At 41.4% G+C, this 19677-nt stretch overlaps 1 protein-coding gene across 6 annotated transcripts in view; it reads left to right on the top strand.

The window, feature by feature from the left end:
• The window catches only part of Ctnnd2 (catenin delta 2), an 851684-nt gene that overhangs the window by 795246 nt on the left and 36761 nt on the right, over window positions 1-19677 (top strand). For all 6 annotated transcript variants that reach the window (XM_031360311.1, XM_031360312.1, XM_031360309.1 and 3 more), the window contains 2 exons: window positions 3964-4174; window positions 10674-10758. In XM_031360311.1, the coding sequence (XP_031216171.1) occupies window positions 3964-4174; window positions 10674-10758 (296 nt within the window). The remainder of the gene's footprint in view (window positions 1-3963; window positions 4175-10673; window positions 10759-19677) is intronic.

Raw genomic sequence — 19677 nt, forward strand, 5'->3', positions numbered from 1 at the left:
AACTGTCAAAGAACCCCTAGCAGTCCAATAAGTATCTGTGTGCTGTATGCTAGGAACAAAATGGTTCCCATGAATTTCCACCAACAGTGACTTCTGGTTTTTTCTATGTTGGGCACATGGCATGGTTCACAGAGTTGGATGGAAAGCTGCCTGCTAGTCGGGTGGTATCTCTTTCTTGTGAACATTACAGAACAGTTGTGTCTTGTATAGGCCTTTTTAATCAGGAATCTATGAAGAAACCATATATATATATATATATATGTATGTATATGTATATATATGTATGTATGTATATGTATATGTGTGTATACATATGTATATATACACACATATGTATATATATATTCCAATATAGATTTATTTGTTTATTTATTACGTATTAAGAAACAAGGTCTCAAGTAGTCTAGGCTGCCTTCAGACTTTCTATGTATGCAAGGATGGATGACCTTGAGTTTCTGATCCTTCTGTCCCTGCCTCCTAAGTATTAGAGATCAAACCAGGATTTCATGCATCATACATGGTGATCACTCTTCTAACTAAGCTGTAGCTTTGCCCTTGTAATTGTTTTTAAGTCAAAACAGAAAAAAAAATCTTAAGAAATTCTGCAGGGAGTTCTCTTCTTTCAACATTTTTTGCTTTCAACCCCTGACAATATTATGGTCAGAAGCTGTGCAGTGATGGCACACGCCTTTTTTTTTATTAGATATTTTCTTTATTTACATGTAAATTTCTCCATTCCCAGTTTCCGCTCCAAATGGCGCACGCCTTTAATCCCAGCACTTGGGAGGCAGAAGCAGACGGATTTCTGAGTTCGAGGCCAGCCTGGTCTACACAGTGAGTTCCAGGACAGCCAGGGCTACACAGAGAAACCCTTTCTTGGGAAAAACAAACAAACAAACAAAAATATTAAGGTCACATAACCAGTCTTCCACACCCAAAGTGTGAATGTCCTGCATACTCAAGGAAGTACCTCTCAATCCTGCTGTCAGGACCTCCTCCCTCTACCACTTTCTGGACAGAGGCAGGAGGAAAGGATACGTCCCTCTTCTCACAGAAGTTGACAGAGTTGTCTTTCGGTGGCTTACGATAGAATCACTGGCATGCCGAGCTCAATGGCAGCAAACTCTTCATCAGAGCTGAGTTTATTTAATGATCAATGCATCAAGCAGTTTACTCCACGGACTATACACATTCAAAGAACCCTCTCCCAAACACTTTGAAGGCCGCCATTAGGGAATAAATGTGCCGCATTTGGGGGGTTTCCAAGTCAAAGCACTTCTGTCAGATGCTTCTTCAACTGTCATCAACTGAATGCAGACACTCTTCTGTTTCCGTAATTTAACATCAGCATTTTCTGTCCATGTGAAAATAAGCCACTAAAAGAAGCATAAGAGCAGATATCAAACTATCATATTACAGAGCCCTGTGTTTTATTTATTACTGCCTGGAGCTAAGATATAGCCTATTCCCATGGGATTCTTTCTCCTGCCCTGTGTTGCTAGTTGCTAGACAATTTGTCAGCAGAGGAAGGTTGTCAGTTAGAGGCATATTGCAGGTAAATTATTTCTTGTAACTATTAGGCTTCATATGTCTAGTTGGGGGATGGGAGGTGTGTAAGGGACATAACTTGGAACATTTGCCAATTCCAGCCCCCCAAAATTTAGAGGCAGACAACTTTGCTGCAGGCTCTTGCTTACCTCCAGAAGTAAATTAAAGGAACAGAATTGGAAGCAGCGGGTGGGACACATTAATTGTCTTGCTGGCCTGTTGTTAATGTCTAAAGTGCTTTGTAGTCGAAAAACACTCCATAAATCTGTCACTGTAAGTACCTTGATTATTGGGTGAGGCAAGATTAGTAATGATAAAATGAAGTAAGGACGCAAAGCTAGGTTTTATTTTATTTTTCACACAAAGAAAAAACATGCAAGATTAATAAATGCTGTGTTACAGAACCATGCAATAAAAGACCATGGAAGAGACAGGTTACCATAGTGAACAGGATACCTCCTTAGACTATTTGTCAAGGTCGCCTCCCCTGTTTGTGATCCAGCTGCTGTTAAATTATACAGGTCCTAGTTGTTGGGAGACCTATGTGACAACCAAGCTGCTCATCTGATACATATGTACAGGGGGCCTAGGTCTAGCTCATGCTCCCTCTTTGGTTAGTGGTACAGTCTCTGAGAACCCCCAATGTTAAAGGTTATTTGACTTTGTTGGTCTTCCTGTAGGGTCCCTGTCCTATTCAGGTCCCTCAGTCCTTCTTTTAACACTTCCTTAAGGCTCTTCAAGCTCCATCTAATGTTTGGCTGTGAGTCTCTGCATCTGTGTCCATTGGCTGATAGGTAGAGCCTCTCAGAGGACAGTTATGGTAGGTTCCTGTCTGCAAGCATAACAGGGTGTCACTAATAATGTCAAGAATTGGTTCTTGCCCATAGGATGGGTCTTAATTTGGGGAAGTCATTGGTTGACCATTCCCTCGGTCTCTGCTCTTTGTCCCTGCACATCTTGTAGGCAGGGCACATTTTGTGTCAAAGGTTTTCTGGGTGAGTTTCTGTCCTTATCCTTCCACAACTAGAGCAGGAGCTGTCCCTGAGTCTGTTGTCTGCTTCCCTGTGGATCTCATGCCTCTAAATGGACAGCTTTGTCTGGCCTCTGTGGGAGAGAATGTGCCTAGTCTCATGAAGATTTGATGTGTGGTGGGGAGAGGGGACAGGATGTTGACCTCCAGAGGGGGTTTCCCCTTCAAAAGAGAAGAAGGTGGAATGGGGAGGGAGTGTTGCATCCTCCTCGTCCAGCAAGAAAGACGCAACTACACGAGCTCTTCCTTTTTGCAGTTTATGGAAAGTTCACGACCCTTTTACAATGCTTCTCCCTCCTGCTCTTACTTCTTATGCCTGCTTCTCCGCCTGCTCTAATCTTAATGTCTTCTGCAGCTCCTGCCTCTCTGGAGCTTACTTAAGCTCTGCCTCCTGGCCCACCCTCGGCTGTTGAGTACTCCCAAGCTTAGCCAATCCCAATGGGCCACGTAGCAAAAGCAGATAGATCACCAGATGTAGAAGCAACCAATAGCAGTAGCTTAGCCAAATAAGGGCTTTGTTTACGAGGCCTCTCGCTTGGGCCTCGGCTCTCCACAGGGGAGGACTTGCTTGATAGGGTACTAGGGAGGAGAGGAAGGGCTGATATTGGGATGTAAAGTGAATAAATGAATAAATTAAATTTAAAAATTATACAGATTTCAATCTGTCTTGGCTATGTCTGTCACCATACATACTAATGTGGATATCAACGTGACATCTGTTAAGGCTGTGTCCTTTGTTGATCACAGAATAAATGCTTTCTATATGTTTTCTCATCTAATCTTTAAAATGGTTTTAAATAGTGGATATCCTATTGTTCTTGCTTTAAAGACTGAAAACACTGAAGTTGAGAGGCATTAAAGTTATCTCTAAAGAGAATCAATCATAGATCTACAGAGTCCCAGATCCTAGGCCCAGGGCTTTTGCCATGAGCAAGTACAATTGGTTCTCTGTACTAAGTGTTCCTCAGGCAGGAGTCAGCCAATGGGATATCAAAATTATTTGATTAATATTCACATATGTTGGTCACATGCAGATTATTTTTCTTTTTTATAATAAGGCATTAGTTGCATTCACACTGTGTTTATACTGAATCGAGTAATAAGAGTATTCAAGACATGATTAAAAGTGTGAAGTGGGAGGCATTCTTGCTGCTTTATGTAGGACCTGAGCATCTACAGTGTGGTGGTGAAGACATCCTGGACAGTAGTCATTGGTGGACACCTTTACTGTTCCTTCTTGTGTGTATTTGAAACGCTCCATATAGATAAGCATCCAGTGCCTGCTTGCATCCTCTTTTCCTCCTCTGTTCCAGTCTCTCCATTATCTATTTTCCTCCACCTTAACCTTTCCTAAATTTACGGTTCCCTTCTTTTCTTTTCTAAAGGCAAGTATGCCATGAGAGACCTGGTCCACCGACTTCCTGGTGGGAACAACAGCAACAATTCCGGGAGCAAGGCCATGTCAGACGACACCGTGACGGCCGTGTGCTGCACCCTGCATGAAGTGATCACTAAGAACATGGAGAATGCAAAGGCCTTAAGGGATGCTGGTGGCATCGAAAAGTTGGTCGGCATCTCCAAAAGCAAAGGAGATAAGTAAGTCTGGGTGGGGGAAGGTGCAACAATGTCTTTGAATTGGAGTAAATCAGGAAGCAACATTGTCTTCTCATTGGAGTAAGTCAGGAAACAACATTGTCTTTGCACTGGAGTAAGTCAAGAGGTGGCATTGTCTTTGTATTGGAGTAAGTAGGGCAATGTTAACTTTGAGTTGGAGTAATTCAGGGGCAACAATGTAACAATGTCTTCACATTGGAGTTAGTCAGGAAGGCAACATTGTCTTTGCACTGGAGTAAGTCAAGAGGTGGCATTGTCTTTGTATTGGAGTAAGTAGGGCAATGTTAACTTTGTGTTGGAGTAATTCAGAGGCAACAATGTCTTCACACTGGAGTTAGTTAGTCGGGAGGGCAACATTGTCTTTGCATTGATAAGGTAGACTACATGTCCTAGCCTGCATTCTAGTTCCTTCTGTGCAGGTCAGCCAACCAGCTTATCCTGGATACATGACATTATCTCCCAGCCATTGAAACTCATCTGTGGTTGCCAGTCCCTGGGTTGGTGAACCCCCATCCTTTGGAGTCTGAGTCTTCTCTCTACATCCTTCCTGTGGAGTCAGAAATAACTAAAATCTAATCTAAGTCTCCTCCTTTACTTGCTGTGAGATTCTTGGCAGGTTATTCAGTTTAACAAGTTACTATGCCCTCACTTTCCAATATAAAAGTGAAGGCAGGCACATCCCGAGACCCTTCCCGGAATCAGTGATATCAAATCTGAGAAGATAAGTGGGAGAAGAGCAGTAAAGTAGGGCTTTTAGCCAAATGGAGCAAAAAGAGACAAGACTTGGGACTTGCTATTGAAGCCACTGCATCCTCCCCATAAGTGAGAATGTTTCCTGTGATTTAAGAAACAAGGTTACCTCACGGTATGCATAAAAAAAGAAAGAAACAGAAAAAAAAAACCAAGCTTTATCACCCAGAGTGCTAGTGTATCAGCTAGCATATCAACCTTTTCAGAAACCTTCTCAGCTCTTAATTAAATTTCATCTTCTGGAAGTCCCTCCGAGTCAACAAAGATTAAATACATGAACTTTTTATTATCAAGGCCCTGCCTACTTCTTGCCTTTCTTCCCCTGTGTCCCATTCCTTTACATCCAAATGCTAAATAATTAAATTTTTCTTTTGTTATTGAAGATGGTGAGGAACGCTCCTTGACACTCTGGAAATTCCATCTCCTTATTTCATTTAACCCACGTTACTGACGGTGTGTTATAAAAGTTTGGGGAGAGATGTTTAATTATCCCAAGACCCTTAAATAGGTTCATCCAGCAATACAATGTAAGATTTGAATATGTTCTTATGTCAAGGAGTGAAGCCCGCTGGAGTCAGGCAACTGTGCAATGTAGAGTTGGAGCTTGAAATATATACAACCTGTGCTGTTCTGTCTAGACAAAACACCACAGTTCACAGCCAGGACTCTTCAAAGTATTCTTCATAGTGCTTCACCAGACCTGCAACTCTCTAGAAAGAGAAGTGCTTACTTGCCTTGAGCGTTGTGAGGAGGCCAATATATAGTTGTTGTTACTGTTTGTTTTTTTTTTTTTAAGCACATACACTTAATGGTACAATAAAACCACAGTTGACAGGAACACTCTGTTTGCCTGTATTTATGAGACATCTCAAGGTTAAAGAACATTGTCTGAATTTAAAAACAAGAAAGCTGGGCTGGGTGGCCTGCCATCTATCTAGTCCCTTGAGTTGTGAGTATCTCTCAATAGTGAGTGACACTCGGTGAGCCTTGAAGAGAAAAAAAATGCTATGGTCAGTCTTATGGCCAAAGAAAACTATTTGCTGAAATTATTGAGAAGGTGTTTTTGGAACAAAAATCTATGAAATAAGGCAACTCCTCATTGGCAACCAAGAAAATTGCCCTGCAAGATGTGGTCCAGGCTTGGTTGCCATAAATGTGCAGGTGTTTTTTATCTGTAGGTGATCTCATGAGTGTCGTTCAATCTGACTAAACATTTCTTCATAGATAGTCACTTGGTTTATCTGATTGTTCCTTTATCTTTTTTCTTTGTCAACAGCCTGGAGTTGTGACTTTACTAACAGGTATTAAATGAAGTCTCTTTGAGTTGTAGTGGTCGCACTTAGTCCTTTCATTTTCCCATGCACTGTATCTTGCTTTTATATGAATATACTGACAATTAGAGGATCAAAATAAGGTGTTTATAACTTCTCATGTCCTACCCACATTTTAGTTTATCATGGCTTTTCACTGCTTTCTAAACAAAAGTAATTTAGGGCATTGCTCTGAGTCTTAACATAAAACTCAGAATTCTTGCTGAATTAGTCCAGTGGTGACGGCTAGCATTAAGACTCACATGAACCTCTAGGCATGCTTTATTAAAACAGAAAAGATTTTCAAGAGTAGAACTTTTGAGCTGAGGATCAGTAACATGCTAGGAATACCAGTTCATTCCATTTAACTTATAAAACTGTCACAAATATGCCCACACTGAAACAGCTCTTTAAAAACTTGCTTCTAGAACTAAGTTCAGTCCAAATATAATTCTTCTTTGAAACGCCATGGGAACAAAGATGACAAAAAGCAAACAAACAGAAACCATAAAATGAACACAAATATGCCTAACTGTGGTCCTTAAATGTCTGTGCATTTGTATCTAAATAAATGCAAGCCCAACTGTGTAGTGATATGAACAAAGCAGACAAGTGAGGTGCCTCGACGTATTGGAGCCACACTGAATGGTTTTGCTAAGACAGTGAAGTCTTGCTGTGCTCTCCTCTACACTGCTCTGCTCCTCTGTGACTGAGCTATACAGCCACGAGGAATCATACCATCAGACAGACATCTACAGCCACCCCTGATCTGATAGCTCCTGTGACGATCAAAGCACTGTGGGATTGCTACCAACACTTACAGGAGCCGATTCCACAGTTTTGAAGTCTGATGGCTTACTGCTTTTGCATCATTTTTAAACACACATTGCAGAATTCTGTCATGTGCATCTGTTTCACATACACCTCTTCATGATCTCAGCAGTTATGTAGGAAATCGTGTTGCATGTGTCATTGTATTTTATCGTAATGCAGAGAAGCTATTGACAGATTGACTGACTGTTGCTTGTCAGTAGAGGCCTGTATACTAAGGCTCAGGCTAGGGTTATAATTACTTAGGGACATCAGTTGTTCAGGTCCTTCACTTAGTAGTTACAGAGTTTCAAGTAGATATTTTTATGGCAGGAGTATAGTGGAAGGATCAAACATACAGACTAAGAAGAGGGCAGTGTTCCTCTTGACCTTCACAAGTCATTACAACACCACACCATACTGGCATTGTAATAGAGAAGGTAACCTGATTTTCATTATACATTCACAGTCTCTATTTTGTAACTAAGCAAGAAGTTGAAACCAAAAAAAAAAAAAAAAAAAATTTACACTGTGTGGGAAGAATTTTTCATGCTAAATGTGTTGGCCATACCATCACTACCTGAATTTTAATCATGTTCCTCCATGGTTGCCTGGGCATTGCCAGAGAAAAATATCCAAGTAGCAGAGGTAAATATAAGAGTACTTAGTCTTTGTTTCACCTTGATTATATAAGGCCAAGAGGGGCACTAATCTGTATCTGTGAAATGATCTAAATTTCTCTAAGTTACAGGGATTTAAAATTATAGCCGGGGCCATGTTATCATAAGGTATAGAATAATTAAACACCCATTCATCTTAGTGAAATAAAATAAATGTTACCTTGTAACTAATGCATTATGGAGAAAATTAAACTTATAGTACTTCATTTTTTTGTTATAATATAGCCAGAGTTGGATTTTTTCTCAGAAATAAGTAGCTGTCAATGCTGTTCTTCTATAAATGGAGGAAGATGCTTTAGTCTTAGCTCACATAAATTACAAGCATGAAGTCCTAGAAACACAGCAGCTAGACTATGCACCATGTCCTGATAGCCTGTGACTTCATTACAAAATGCCTGCCCACAAAACGTTTGTTTATTTTGGCTCTTAAATCCAAGACCACCCCAACCCATATACCATCTGCTTCCTTTGAATCTCAAAGGCTGTTTTATTTAGAATATGATTTTTATTCATTTTTTGAGATTTTATAGGAGTTCTATTAAACAATTCCACCCTCTCTTTTCTACTTCCAATTCCCAATCCCACAACTCCCTCTAAAATTCATGATCTCTTAAGACTCATAATTTATTCTGTTGAGAGATAGATAGATAGATAGATAGGGACTTATCTAATGAGTACATTTAGTGTTGCTCTTATTTGCATGTGTTTAGGACTAACCACTTGAGATTGGACGGCTTACCAGAGGACTTGTTCCTGAAGAAAACTGATTCTCCCTCTCTCAGGACAGCCATTAATTGCCTATAGATCCTAATCTAGGAATGGGACTTTATGAGACACACACACACACACACACACACACACACACACACACACACACACAACTTCACATTGGCTTGTCACTTGGTGTCATGGTGTAGTTTAGGTAGCCATACTGTTGAAATTTCAGGGATACAGCATCCCTGTCTTGATCAGAAGAGACTGTCTTGGTCCTCTGACTTTTAGGAAGAGACAATAGGAAGGGTATAATCAAATATATTTTGGTCTCACTTCAGAGCTTATTTTCAGTAGATCTGTCATCTATAACAGTCAGCTTTAGACTGTTCATCACTTTGGAAGCCTCATTAGTTATAACATCTTGCCCAATACCAGGAGTCACATGAACCACAAGCCTACAGCCCAGATCATACCTTCTCCTTGTTTCGTGTAATACAGGATTGTATGTACGGAAACATAGCCATATCCTTTCTTCTTGATAGAGTGACAGTTAATTGAGTAAATGTGACAAAGGACCATAGGACCCCCAAAACTATCTCACTCCTCATAGGAAAAAAATGAACTACCCTATAAGGTAGACCAACCATATCAGTAGTGGCCACTAGTGTAGTCTGCATCTGCTATTTTGTGGGATTTTTGTTCTTCTATCCTTCTCCACCCCTCTTCTTCCACCCTTTCAACCCTTAGCACTAGATAGGAGTGAAAAAAAGGATAGAGGGGAAAGGGGAGCAATGTTATCCCTAGTCTACTTCCTGCTGATTAGAGCTCTTGAGTTCCTTAGGGCAACTTTGATCTTTGCAGTCAGGACATCTAATTTCTAACTGTTTCTTCTTTATGCATGACTATTTAACAAACTATGACCAACCAGCAGTGGTGCACATGCCTTTAATCCCAGCACTTGGGAGGCAGAGGCAGGTAGATTTCTGAGTTCAAGGCCAGCCTGGTCTACAGAGTGAGTTCCAGGACAGCCAGGGCTATACAGAGAAACCCTGTCTCAAAATAACAAAAATAAAAATTAAAATTAAAAAAAAAATAACAACAAACCATGACCAACAGCAACTAACCAACAACCTACCCACCTCTTGGGGCCCTAGCGTTTACCTATCCTCTGAAAAGTCCCCAGAATTCCAATATCACACAGTCACAGACACTATCTGCAGCTGGCAAAATCATGGTTCTGCAAGAGCAGGAGGGAAATCATCTTCTGTGGACAGTCCGAAGCAGCCCCATGTCCCACACCTGCGATCAAAAGAAAGACATGTTCCCACATTTCTGTATTTTTTAAAGGAACAAACCCTTTTCACTACACACTGGGATTAGGCAGTTGGTGGTAAAGCCAGTCTATTAAAACTAAGATCTACAAGTGGTTAAAAGCTTTTCTAAGAAGCACCAATCAACAGGACTTTCAAGAATCTGATGGGAACTGAGTCAATGTGGCTAGCCTGCCCTAGTCTCTGTTTTGATGTACAGATTGCCATTGAAACAAAAGGGAAGCACATGTCATAACATTTGCAAAGGCAACCTGAGAAAAGCTTAATAAACTACGTTCCTGTGACTTTGATCCAAAGGACTTACTTGAACATACAGGCCTTCACAGATTCTTGTCATGGACATTCTTAGGCACCTATGTTTTGTGTGTGTGTGTGTGTGTGTGTGTGTGTGTGTGTGTGTGTGTGTGTGTGCTCTCGAGAGTTCTATGCTTGGCATCAACAGGCAACAAGGAGTAAGTGCTTGTGCTCTCATAGGTCAATATACTAGCCCCACCTGTACTTGTATCTGGGGGATATGGGCGTGTCTGCTCTTTTTATCACCTATGTGTGTCACAGCACTGCTGCAAAAAAAATTGTAAATCCAGCCAGCCCTACTGAATCACTTTTCCCCACCCCCATATTTCTCCTCCATTTTATAATTAGAGACTACACTGCTTTCTCCCTAAATGTTACTGTTCCTGTGTTTGTGTTTTGGAAATTCTTTGCCAAACTCTAGTGCCTTTCCAGGCTTGTTGCTGACAAGGAGAGTGGGGACTGGGGAAACAATACTTAACTGGAGAGAAAAACCAAGAGGGTGCTGATTTTGATGTTTTCTGACCCTGACCGACAGTGTGGTTCCAAACCAAGATGCCATCATCATCTGCATTTTCTGTCTTTTCTTTGTCAGGCACTCTCCAAAGGTGGTCAAGGCTGCTTCTCAGGTCCTAAACAGCATGTGGCAGTATCGAGATCTGAGGAGTCTGTACAAGAAGGTAAGCTTGCTTTTTCATATACCTGAGGCTCCTGGGCTCACAGGTTTGGGCCCCAAAGGTGCCACATATGACCATAGTAAGAAGTATCCCATATATAGGGAGTGTTTGTCAAAAAGCCTTAGCTGAAACAAGAGAGTCGGGATGATAATAAGAAAGTTCTATCCGTATACCAAGATACCAAGCAGGCTCTCACCTTCTTGACTAGCCAGATCTGAACTCCTAGAATCTTACACCAAATCATCTCTTTGATTCCCTAAGAGCCAATAATTTCTTTTCAAAATTTGTAATTATTATTGTTGTGTTGTTATTACTGTTACTATTGCTGTTACTATTGTTGTTACTATTACTATTACTACTGTGTGTGTGTGTGTCTGTGTATGTGTGTGTGTGTGTTTGAAAGATTGTGTGGGCATATATGCCACAGTGTACATGTGGAGATCAAAAGAACAACTTTTAGAGTTGGTTCTCTCCTTCCACCTTTATGTGGTTTCCAAAAACTGAGCACAAGTCTCCATACATGCACAGCAATCACCTTTGCCTGCTGAGCCATCTTCTTAGTGCTGTGATTTATTTTAAAATGTTCATTTACTTACTCACGTGTTCATTTTACATGTATGTGCCTGGGGGTATGTATGTGGATGTAGGAAACCACAGAGGGCTGAGGATAACAAGTCTACTGGATGTAGAATTAGAGGAGATTATGAGTCACCATGAGGATGCTGGGAAAGGAGCTGGAGTTTCTGGAAGAGTAAGGAGTGATCTGAACTAGTGAGACACCTCTCCATCTTCTCCTCTTTCATTTTTAATTAATACATAATAAATTACAGCATGCCAGTTCATACATATCCATAGGTTATTGGCCCACTCCAGATATTTATCTCACCTATTCTCTTAAGCATGTGTCATTCTTCATGTTGAAAAAAATTCAAGATTCACCCTTCTAGCTATTTTGAATGCCTGATACAGTATTTTCAATATTACTAATTTGCTTTATAGAAAAAAAGTTGTACTTCTTCCATAGGTCACATTTCCTAAAGTAGGCCAAAAAGTCATAAATTTAGGGATTTTGGAAAAAAAATGTAAAAAAACATCAACAGGTTTAAACAAGTAATTGCAAAGAGAACACAGGGGACAAAAACCCAAATAACTCAAGAACAATCGAGGGAGTCAAAAATATGGCAGCTGAAAAAAAAAAGCAAGATGCTGTAGCTGCTCTGTGTTCCTAGTCCCTGAAGAGGTTACCCAGAGGATAGAGGTGAAGGTCTTCCCGACCTGTATGGATCACGGGAAGCTTGGCATTCATTCTGTATGTTCAAACGGTGAGCAGGAATTCATATTTTACATTTAACAGTATCTTCACTCTCAATTTGGCAAAAACTAAAACCTGGAAAGTACTATTTCTGGAGATGTTGTCTCTGTAGCTCAAGGCTGAGTTCCACTGAAGAAAGGATGCTTAAATTTCCTTTGGGGTTTGGGGGCCAGGTGGGCACTCTTAATAATATATTTTCTAGGACTTTTGATTTTGGCATTCCTAGTTGAGTGTATGTAGAGAGTTTAAATCTCATTAATCAGTAGAGAACATCATAAATGTACAAGGAAGAAGACCAGGATTCAGAAAGGAAAAACAGGGCTGGTCAAAGTGGCTAGGTTTGCATCAACCAGTCAAGGAACCTCCTACTGAGAAAGCCAGCACCATTGTGTGCATCCCATGCCATAGCCCGTGCAGGCCACCAGCCCACGTAGGCCACAGCCTGTGAAGGCCACCAGCCTCTTGAGTAGGGATGTGAGGTCACACACAGTGTCTCACATCAGAAGGCATGAGAGTCCTCTTGCCAGAGGCACGTTTTTTCTTTGCCAAGCCTGTGGGGAAATGGAAATATTTAATACCTGGTTCTCATATGTTTTAGTCTATTTTTAGATTTCCCCAAGGACCCTCCTTCTCCCCTTAAGCACTTTAAGATTATAAAATGCAACTTATGCACTTCTCTTTTCAAGTTTTCCTGTGCTTCTAGACATAGGGTGCTTAATTTGATACCTAGGTCATAAAACTATGAGGTAGAGGAATATTCCAGATTGGTGATAAATATTACTAAATATTTTCCTTTTTAAGATGAGCAAATGTTTGGGAGCTATTTTCTGTTTTGCGTCAAATTCCAACCTCCATGCTTTTTGCTTAGCTCCTCCTTGGATTCCTCCAGAAGCCAAGTGAAATATCCCTCAGAAAAGATCATCCTGTGACCTAAACAAGGGCAGACAAGATGATCGCCCTTAAGTTGAATGAAGCTGGTGGTTCTGAGCCAGTGGCTGCAGAAGCTACAGGAGGCACTGCCTCCCAAGATGCACCTGCACTCACATCCAGGGTACATCCACTCCTCTGCAGAGCACCTGCTCACGCTATGTGCACCGTGGGAAAGCATCTTTAAGAAACTCTTAAGCTGTTTACTGAATGGTAGTGTGAGCTTTCCACTTGAGAGTTGTTGGTTTTGGGGGGATTTTTGTTTGGTTTGGTTTTTACTTTGTTGGTAGTAGAGTTCAAAAAGCGTAATTGTCTTTCTATTTTCATAAAAAGAAGAGTGTGTTGACAGGAATTTAATGGAGCTAAATCTCAAGAGCTGCACTGATTTAAAATGTGTCTCACATGAGCACATTCGAGAAAGATGGGCTGGAGAAATCAATGTGATGTTTTTAGTTGGTCCATGATTAAAAAATGTTGAGAAAGAACTGTTCTTAATCATTTCCAAATTACGCAGTTGTGAAATGAAACAGGCGCCTCTGGGCTCAATGTCACCCGCTCTCTGGATAACAAGGCTAAACATTCAAAAATCACTTCCCCTTTGAAAGTCCTGCGAAAAGGCCAGTTTATTCTTCATCTTACATTGTCTTTAATCGTCAAGGCAACCAATTTCTGTTCTGTGTTTCATTGACAATTTACACACCACCGAAAAGCTGTCTGATCCATATCTTTTAATTATCCTCATTTCAAATCTACTTATTAGAATCTATTAGAGATCAGTAAATGAAGGGCTCCAAGGAAAACTTACAACACAGAGGCCATGACCGTGGGTGAGTGTGGAAGACAGAGCAATTGTTGGCAACTCTATTACTTTCTGAATCATATACTTTAGGTGTTGAAGCACGGCTCAAAGGGAAAAAAATTATAGAGCTAAATCTTGAAGAATTTAAAAGCTTTATAATTAAGAGTTTGAGGTATGCACCTTTCTAAGCCTGAAGCATGTAAGCTCTTCCATAGATGCAGATAACTGGAGATGTGTGCAGATAACCCTGGAATCTTCATTGCACAGACTCAGTCTCATCAGCGTCTGGCCCACAGTGCCTGGGACTTTTAGTGCTTCTATGGAACTGAGTCTTCACCAACAACCCTATGTTTCTGATACTTTACTGTATTACTTCAGAGAAGTTTAGTCACTGTTCCTCTTATAGGAGCTAGCCTTGTCTTCGCAGTGGGATGCAAACGATATTCCTGGCTAAGTGTTTCTTAATTTTATTTTGACTTAATTCTAAGATGACAATATTGTTAGTGCGTTAGGATGGTGTATATTTGTGAAGCATGTAGACTTCTATTATCTGATCCTTTGTTCACAACTTAACTTGTGACATAAAGTATTACAAAATTAAAAACAAAAGAGTTTGAGGTAAAGGCATTGTAAGAAAAATGTGACTGGGAGATGGGAATGGGGGTGTCTGAGACCCAGTTTGGATCTCAATTGGGTCTCAAGACCTAATCCATCACTGGCTTCAGTTCACACACAGCCAGGCCCAGAGGCCAGACATGCACATCATTAGCTTACCTGTCTTATTTTTCAGAGAGGCATTTGGTCAGCTAGAATAACTTAGGCTCTGTAGGTTCTGAACAAAATAAAACAAAACTGTTATTTATTCATGATGCATTTGGTGTCCCCAAATCCACCCATGTTATATGGACCTTCAACTGGGTGGAGCCCATCTGGATTATCCACTTGAGGAAAAATACTCAGAGGTTATCACAGGAGCATTACAGAATGCATCAGCTTTGCTAAACAGCCCTTATGTTTAGCTAACCTTACACAGATCTATAAAATCCCTTCTCTGTGAACAACTAGTGAATGGTTCAATAAAAGCAAGTAAAGGAAATTGCAAGAGTGCTGGATTCATGGGAAACCACAAGGGCTTGTCTTTGTAGAAACTTGGTACTGAAAATAAGCCCCCTGACAAAATGAGTCCTTCTGTCTGACTATGTTTGAGGACACATAGAATAGGTGGCTTGGGAGAAACAGGAAATAAGCATGGGGGAAGGGTATCATGTAACTCTATGTGACTCTTGGTGATCTATCCATGAGCAGTCACCAATAAATAGCACAGATGTACACAAATTCACTACAAAGTGGACTCAGTTATAGAAGATGCATCTAAATAGACCCCTCCTCCTGCCACGGACATAATCATGCAGGGGCCCTCAGGTATCTCATGTTACCCTACATCTCTTAGTAAAGCTTATTGGCTCCCCCACCCCCATCTTGTTCCAGACAAACAGTGAAAGAGCTGTGTAGGTAAAGAGAAGAAAGCTGCCTAGCTCCTGCTCACACCCAAGGAGCTAGACCTCAGCCTGGGCCTACACTCTTCTGCCAGGGTAGCCCAGGAAAATAGTTGCCATGACCCCTTTGAAAATTCTATGACAGAAGAAAAGCAATGTCAGCTCCAGCAGTCATTTTATTGTTTAGATATTCCGAGAGTCAATTGCAAACCTGACCCATCAAAGCATAGAATGCCACTCCAGGGTAGCTACAATTAACCTGAGTTCTATTCACACTTTTTTTTTATCTGCAACTTCTGCCTCCAAGCCAGACTGAGCAAGTACAATTTCTCATCTCTGTGACAGAAGAGCCATCTGTCTTCAGGTCTCCAGGAGGTCACACTCAGGTGGCCAAGCATTCTGAGTTCTAATGCATCAGGGTAGCCTGAGCCTTTACCACTGCCATAACTTATGGCCATGGGCATGCAAGTCCTTTCCCATGTCTTCTGTGATTTAACCTTCCTGAGTGAGTATGGGACAGAGGAGACAAAGGGAGGCTGTGCTTCCCTGCTTCTAGACACTGAATGTCTGCAAATGACGTTTGTCAGCAGTTTCCTGCCTAAAAGCCTTGCCATATTACTTATAGAAATAGAAAGAGCATAGACTCAGAATCAAGTGGCCCAAGGTCAGAGGCACAACCTTACCATATCTTGGCATCACAGCCTGGGGTACATCACTTGTCAAGACTTTTGGCAGACCCGAGATGCACAAAACTTCACACCAACACAGAGATATAGTCGAGTGTTTGTATTCCATCTTCCCATTCCTGACAGTTGCCAGAGAATGAAATAAGCTCCCCCAGGAGTCAACTGCAGTGTGTGATTTACCAGCAGAATCTTCTTTCTGGGCACGTGGGCATGCTTGCAGAACCCTGGAGATCGTTACACAAAGCCATCCTTCTGTACCGCATATCAGACTCGGGAACTTTCCTTAATCTGCATCAATGATCCTTCATAGCCTCTGATGGGCATGTGTCCCTCAGACCCTCTCCATCTTTTATATTCCCAAGTGTGGTATAAAAGCCATAGTCCCTGCCTGGCTGGGATTGTTGATGGTCAAATGGAGAACAATCATCATGATGCTTTGTGTACATGAAAGTAATCTTCGCAGGGGAGTTGTGGGTGGTGATCCAAAATGACTGCCGTGCCATTTGGCGCTCACTGTCCCTGTCATCCTCTCCACAAGCTACTGAGAGTGTGGAGCTAAAAGCTTCACTCTGTCATGATTACCACCAAGATTCACATCTATCACCTTTCTCACTGCTCCTTTCCCTTCAGTCCTCTGCTGTGTCCTGCTGTCTGGAGATGCTGGGACAGCATCCTTTACCCACAGTCTTTCTCCTAAGCACTGTGTATGTGTGGGGGGAACGGGGGTGTGTGGTTGTGTGGGTGTGTGCAAGGTAGGTCAGGTATACTGAAGAGCACTATTATTTTGAAGGTCAGAGTGAAGCCTGAGGAAGAAATAAGACATGAGTTCAAGCAAAGCCCTCCTCCATTCTTTGGTCTCACATGCTTCTAGTTTGAAATGCTGTGGAACAAATGAGCCAAAACAGTCTTCCCATGGCTCTCATTACACCACCATCTTCCATCTTGCCTCAGGCTCTCCATTGTGCCTTCTCCATTCTTGAGCAGCTCATCTTCCTGCTCATTCCTTACATTTTGATGTGCTAAGTGAACTCTTAATGCTTGGGACTGTTTTGTCTGATGTACATATTTCCCCAGAGTGGCCAGAACTCTTCCCTCCTGGGTGCAGTTAACCAAATGTGGCTGTCATTTCAATCTGTTTCTCTAGCCCTAGCCACTCTTTATGCCTTCAGCCTTCTACACAACCTATTTTTATAAAATTTTCAGCGGTACCCCATTGAAATCAGATCCCAGACACTGCGCCCCTTCTAAATTCTGCCTCCCCTTCTCTTATCACAAGCTATCAATGTTCCCCACATCAGTGCCCAGGCACCATCCCTTGCTCTGCCGTAGAGCTGTAGATCTCAGCCTCTGCCCACCTCGTTTTACATTCAGGGTCATATAAACAGCTGTCTCATATGCTAGATTATTTGCCTGAGCTTTTATCTGGGCTTCCTATCTTTAGACTTGGCTTTTGCCAGTCAGTCCATTCTCCAGAGGACTGCAGGACTGAGTAAACTTTCTAAAGAGCCAGTGTGAATCACGACTTCTGCCTCCCCTTCTCTTATCACAAACTATCAACGCTCCCCACATCAGTGCCCAGGCACCATCCCTTGCTCTGCCGCAGAGCTGTAGATCTCAGCCTCTGCCCACCTCGTTTTACATTCATGGTTTACACCCATGGTTCTCAGGACAGAGTCTAAATATCTTGACACAGCTCATGAGTCCTTCCAAAGCCAACCTGGGCCTCTTTCTCTAGCTTCCCCACCTCCTGCAAGGTGGACAAGCTATTCACCCATATCTGAGCTTCCCTCAGACCATCCACCAACTCTGAATTTCATCCCATAGCTCATCTCAACCTTCATTCTCCCTGTAGTTTTGATATTACCTCCCTTGAACATAAAATTTCTGAGCTCTCTTTAATCTAAACTAAGGGTTCTTCTTAGTAATGTGAAACAGTTAAAACTGTGACAGGCTTAAATAAATTATTTTTAATTCACACTTTGAATTACTTTTCAGTATTTTAAACCCATGGCTAAGCATATTCCCATATCCTGGCATTATACCATTTAATGACTACATAAGTATCTATGCTTATGGTAGAAAGTTTCCATTCCTGGCTCAGATATTCCTTGTGGGAGAGTTTGCATCATGAATTTATTTACATCACAAGTCATCCATCCCTCCATAAACATTGAAATCACGCTTGTCTCCAACCCTGGAACAATTAATATTCACCCTAATGGAAAGCACCAAGTGAAGGAATTCCCAAATACATAAAGACCTCTGGAAAAAGACTTCATCTGTATGCATGAGAAGTAAAGACTGTAATCAGTGAAAGAAGCCAAAGCTGTGTCTCGGGCAAAAGTAATGGAGCTGCTTTTTAACTTTTTCTTTTAATAAAAAGTCACAGTTCTTACTTTATCTCAACTACTTTGATTACTCTCTGTGCCAAACTTAAAATTTCTTTCTACAGACACCAGTATCTGTGAAGATGCAGCCCACAGTTTAATGGCATAGAAAATTGAAGCTTATCTCATCCCAGCCAGTGTAGATCACTGTTTTATGGGTCTTCATGAGGCGTTATGTTCACGACCACTTTAGCAGACTTTCTTGAACACAAACTGGGTAACAGGCGTTGAGTTTAAATTTCATGCAGCCCATTCTGCTTCCAAAGCATTATTTACACAGCAGTTGCTTAAAGTGTAAGCTTGTTTATCATTTGAACTCTGTGGGTTTTGGGGGGTTTTTTTGTTGTTGTTGTTGCTATTTTAGAAAGTTTACTGTTCTCTATTAAATAAACTTTAAATCTTTGTGTTCCTTAAGAGTGGTTTTAGGCTCATACAAAAGCTAAGAGGGAGCATAGGTTTCACTATGCTCCCTACTTCATACATAGACAACTTCCCCCACCCCAATTGTCAGCATGTGCCACCATAATGGGGCATTTGATTCCACTGATAAGCACATCATAATCACCTAGAGTTTCACTGAGGGTTTGTTACTGCTTTGTATATTCTATGAGTTTGATAGTGAATAATGAGAGTGGTCTGTCACTGTAGTGTCCCATGGGTTTCACTGTTCTGAAAGCCTTATGTGTTCTTCTTGTAGACTCTGAGAATTGGGTTTGAACAAGACTAAGTGTGTGTGTGTGTGTGTGTGTGTGTGTGTGTGTGTGTGTGTGTGTGTGTGTTGTATGAGACTATGTGTGTATGGGTTTGTGGGGTGTGTGTCCATGTGTGCATGTGCATGCAGAGCCTAGAGGAAGACATTGGGTATCCTATTCCTGCCTTGTTCCTCTGAGACAGGCTCTCATTGAGCCTGGAGTTATGTTGATGTCCAGAAAGCCCCAGGAAATCTTCTATCACCACTTTGTATAGAACTACAGTCACAGGCACATGTTTAGCCACTCCCAGATGATTCGGTGTGTGCTGGAACTGGAATTCCCTTCCTCGGACTTGTACAACAAGCCTTCCCACTCACTAAACTGTCTCTCCAGCCAATTCATTGCTTTGAATCAAAGTCTTCTCCAATTGTGGTAGAACACCATATTGATTTTAACCATTAAAATTTCAGACAAGAGCTTCATATTTGCTTTCATGTTGTGACAAAAATGGCTTCTTACAAAAGAACTGTAACTAATGTGCCTGAGCATTTCGTAAGGTGATTCAATCCTGCCTGGTTGGGTTGGCCGCTAGGCTGATATTATCAGCCAGCATGTCCCCTGTG

This window comes from Mastomys coucha, unplaced genomic scaffold, assembly GCF_008632895.1.
Source record: "Mastomys coucha isolate ucsf_1 unplaced genomic scaffold, UCSF_Mcou_1 pScaffold8, whole genome shotgun sequence".
NCBI lineage: Eukaryota > Metazoa > Chordata > Mammalia > Rodentia > Muridae > Mastomys > Mastomys coucha.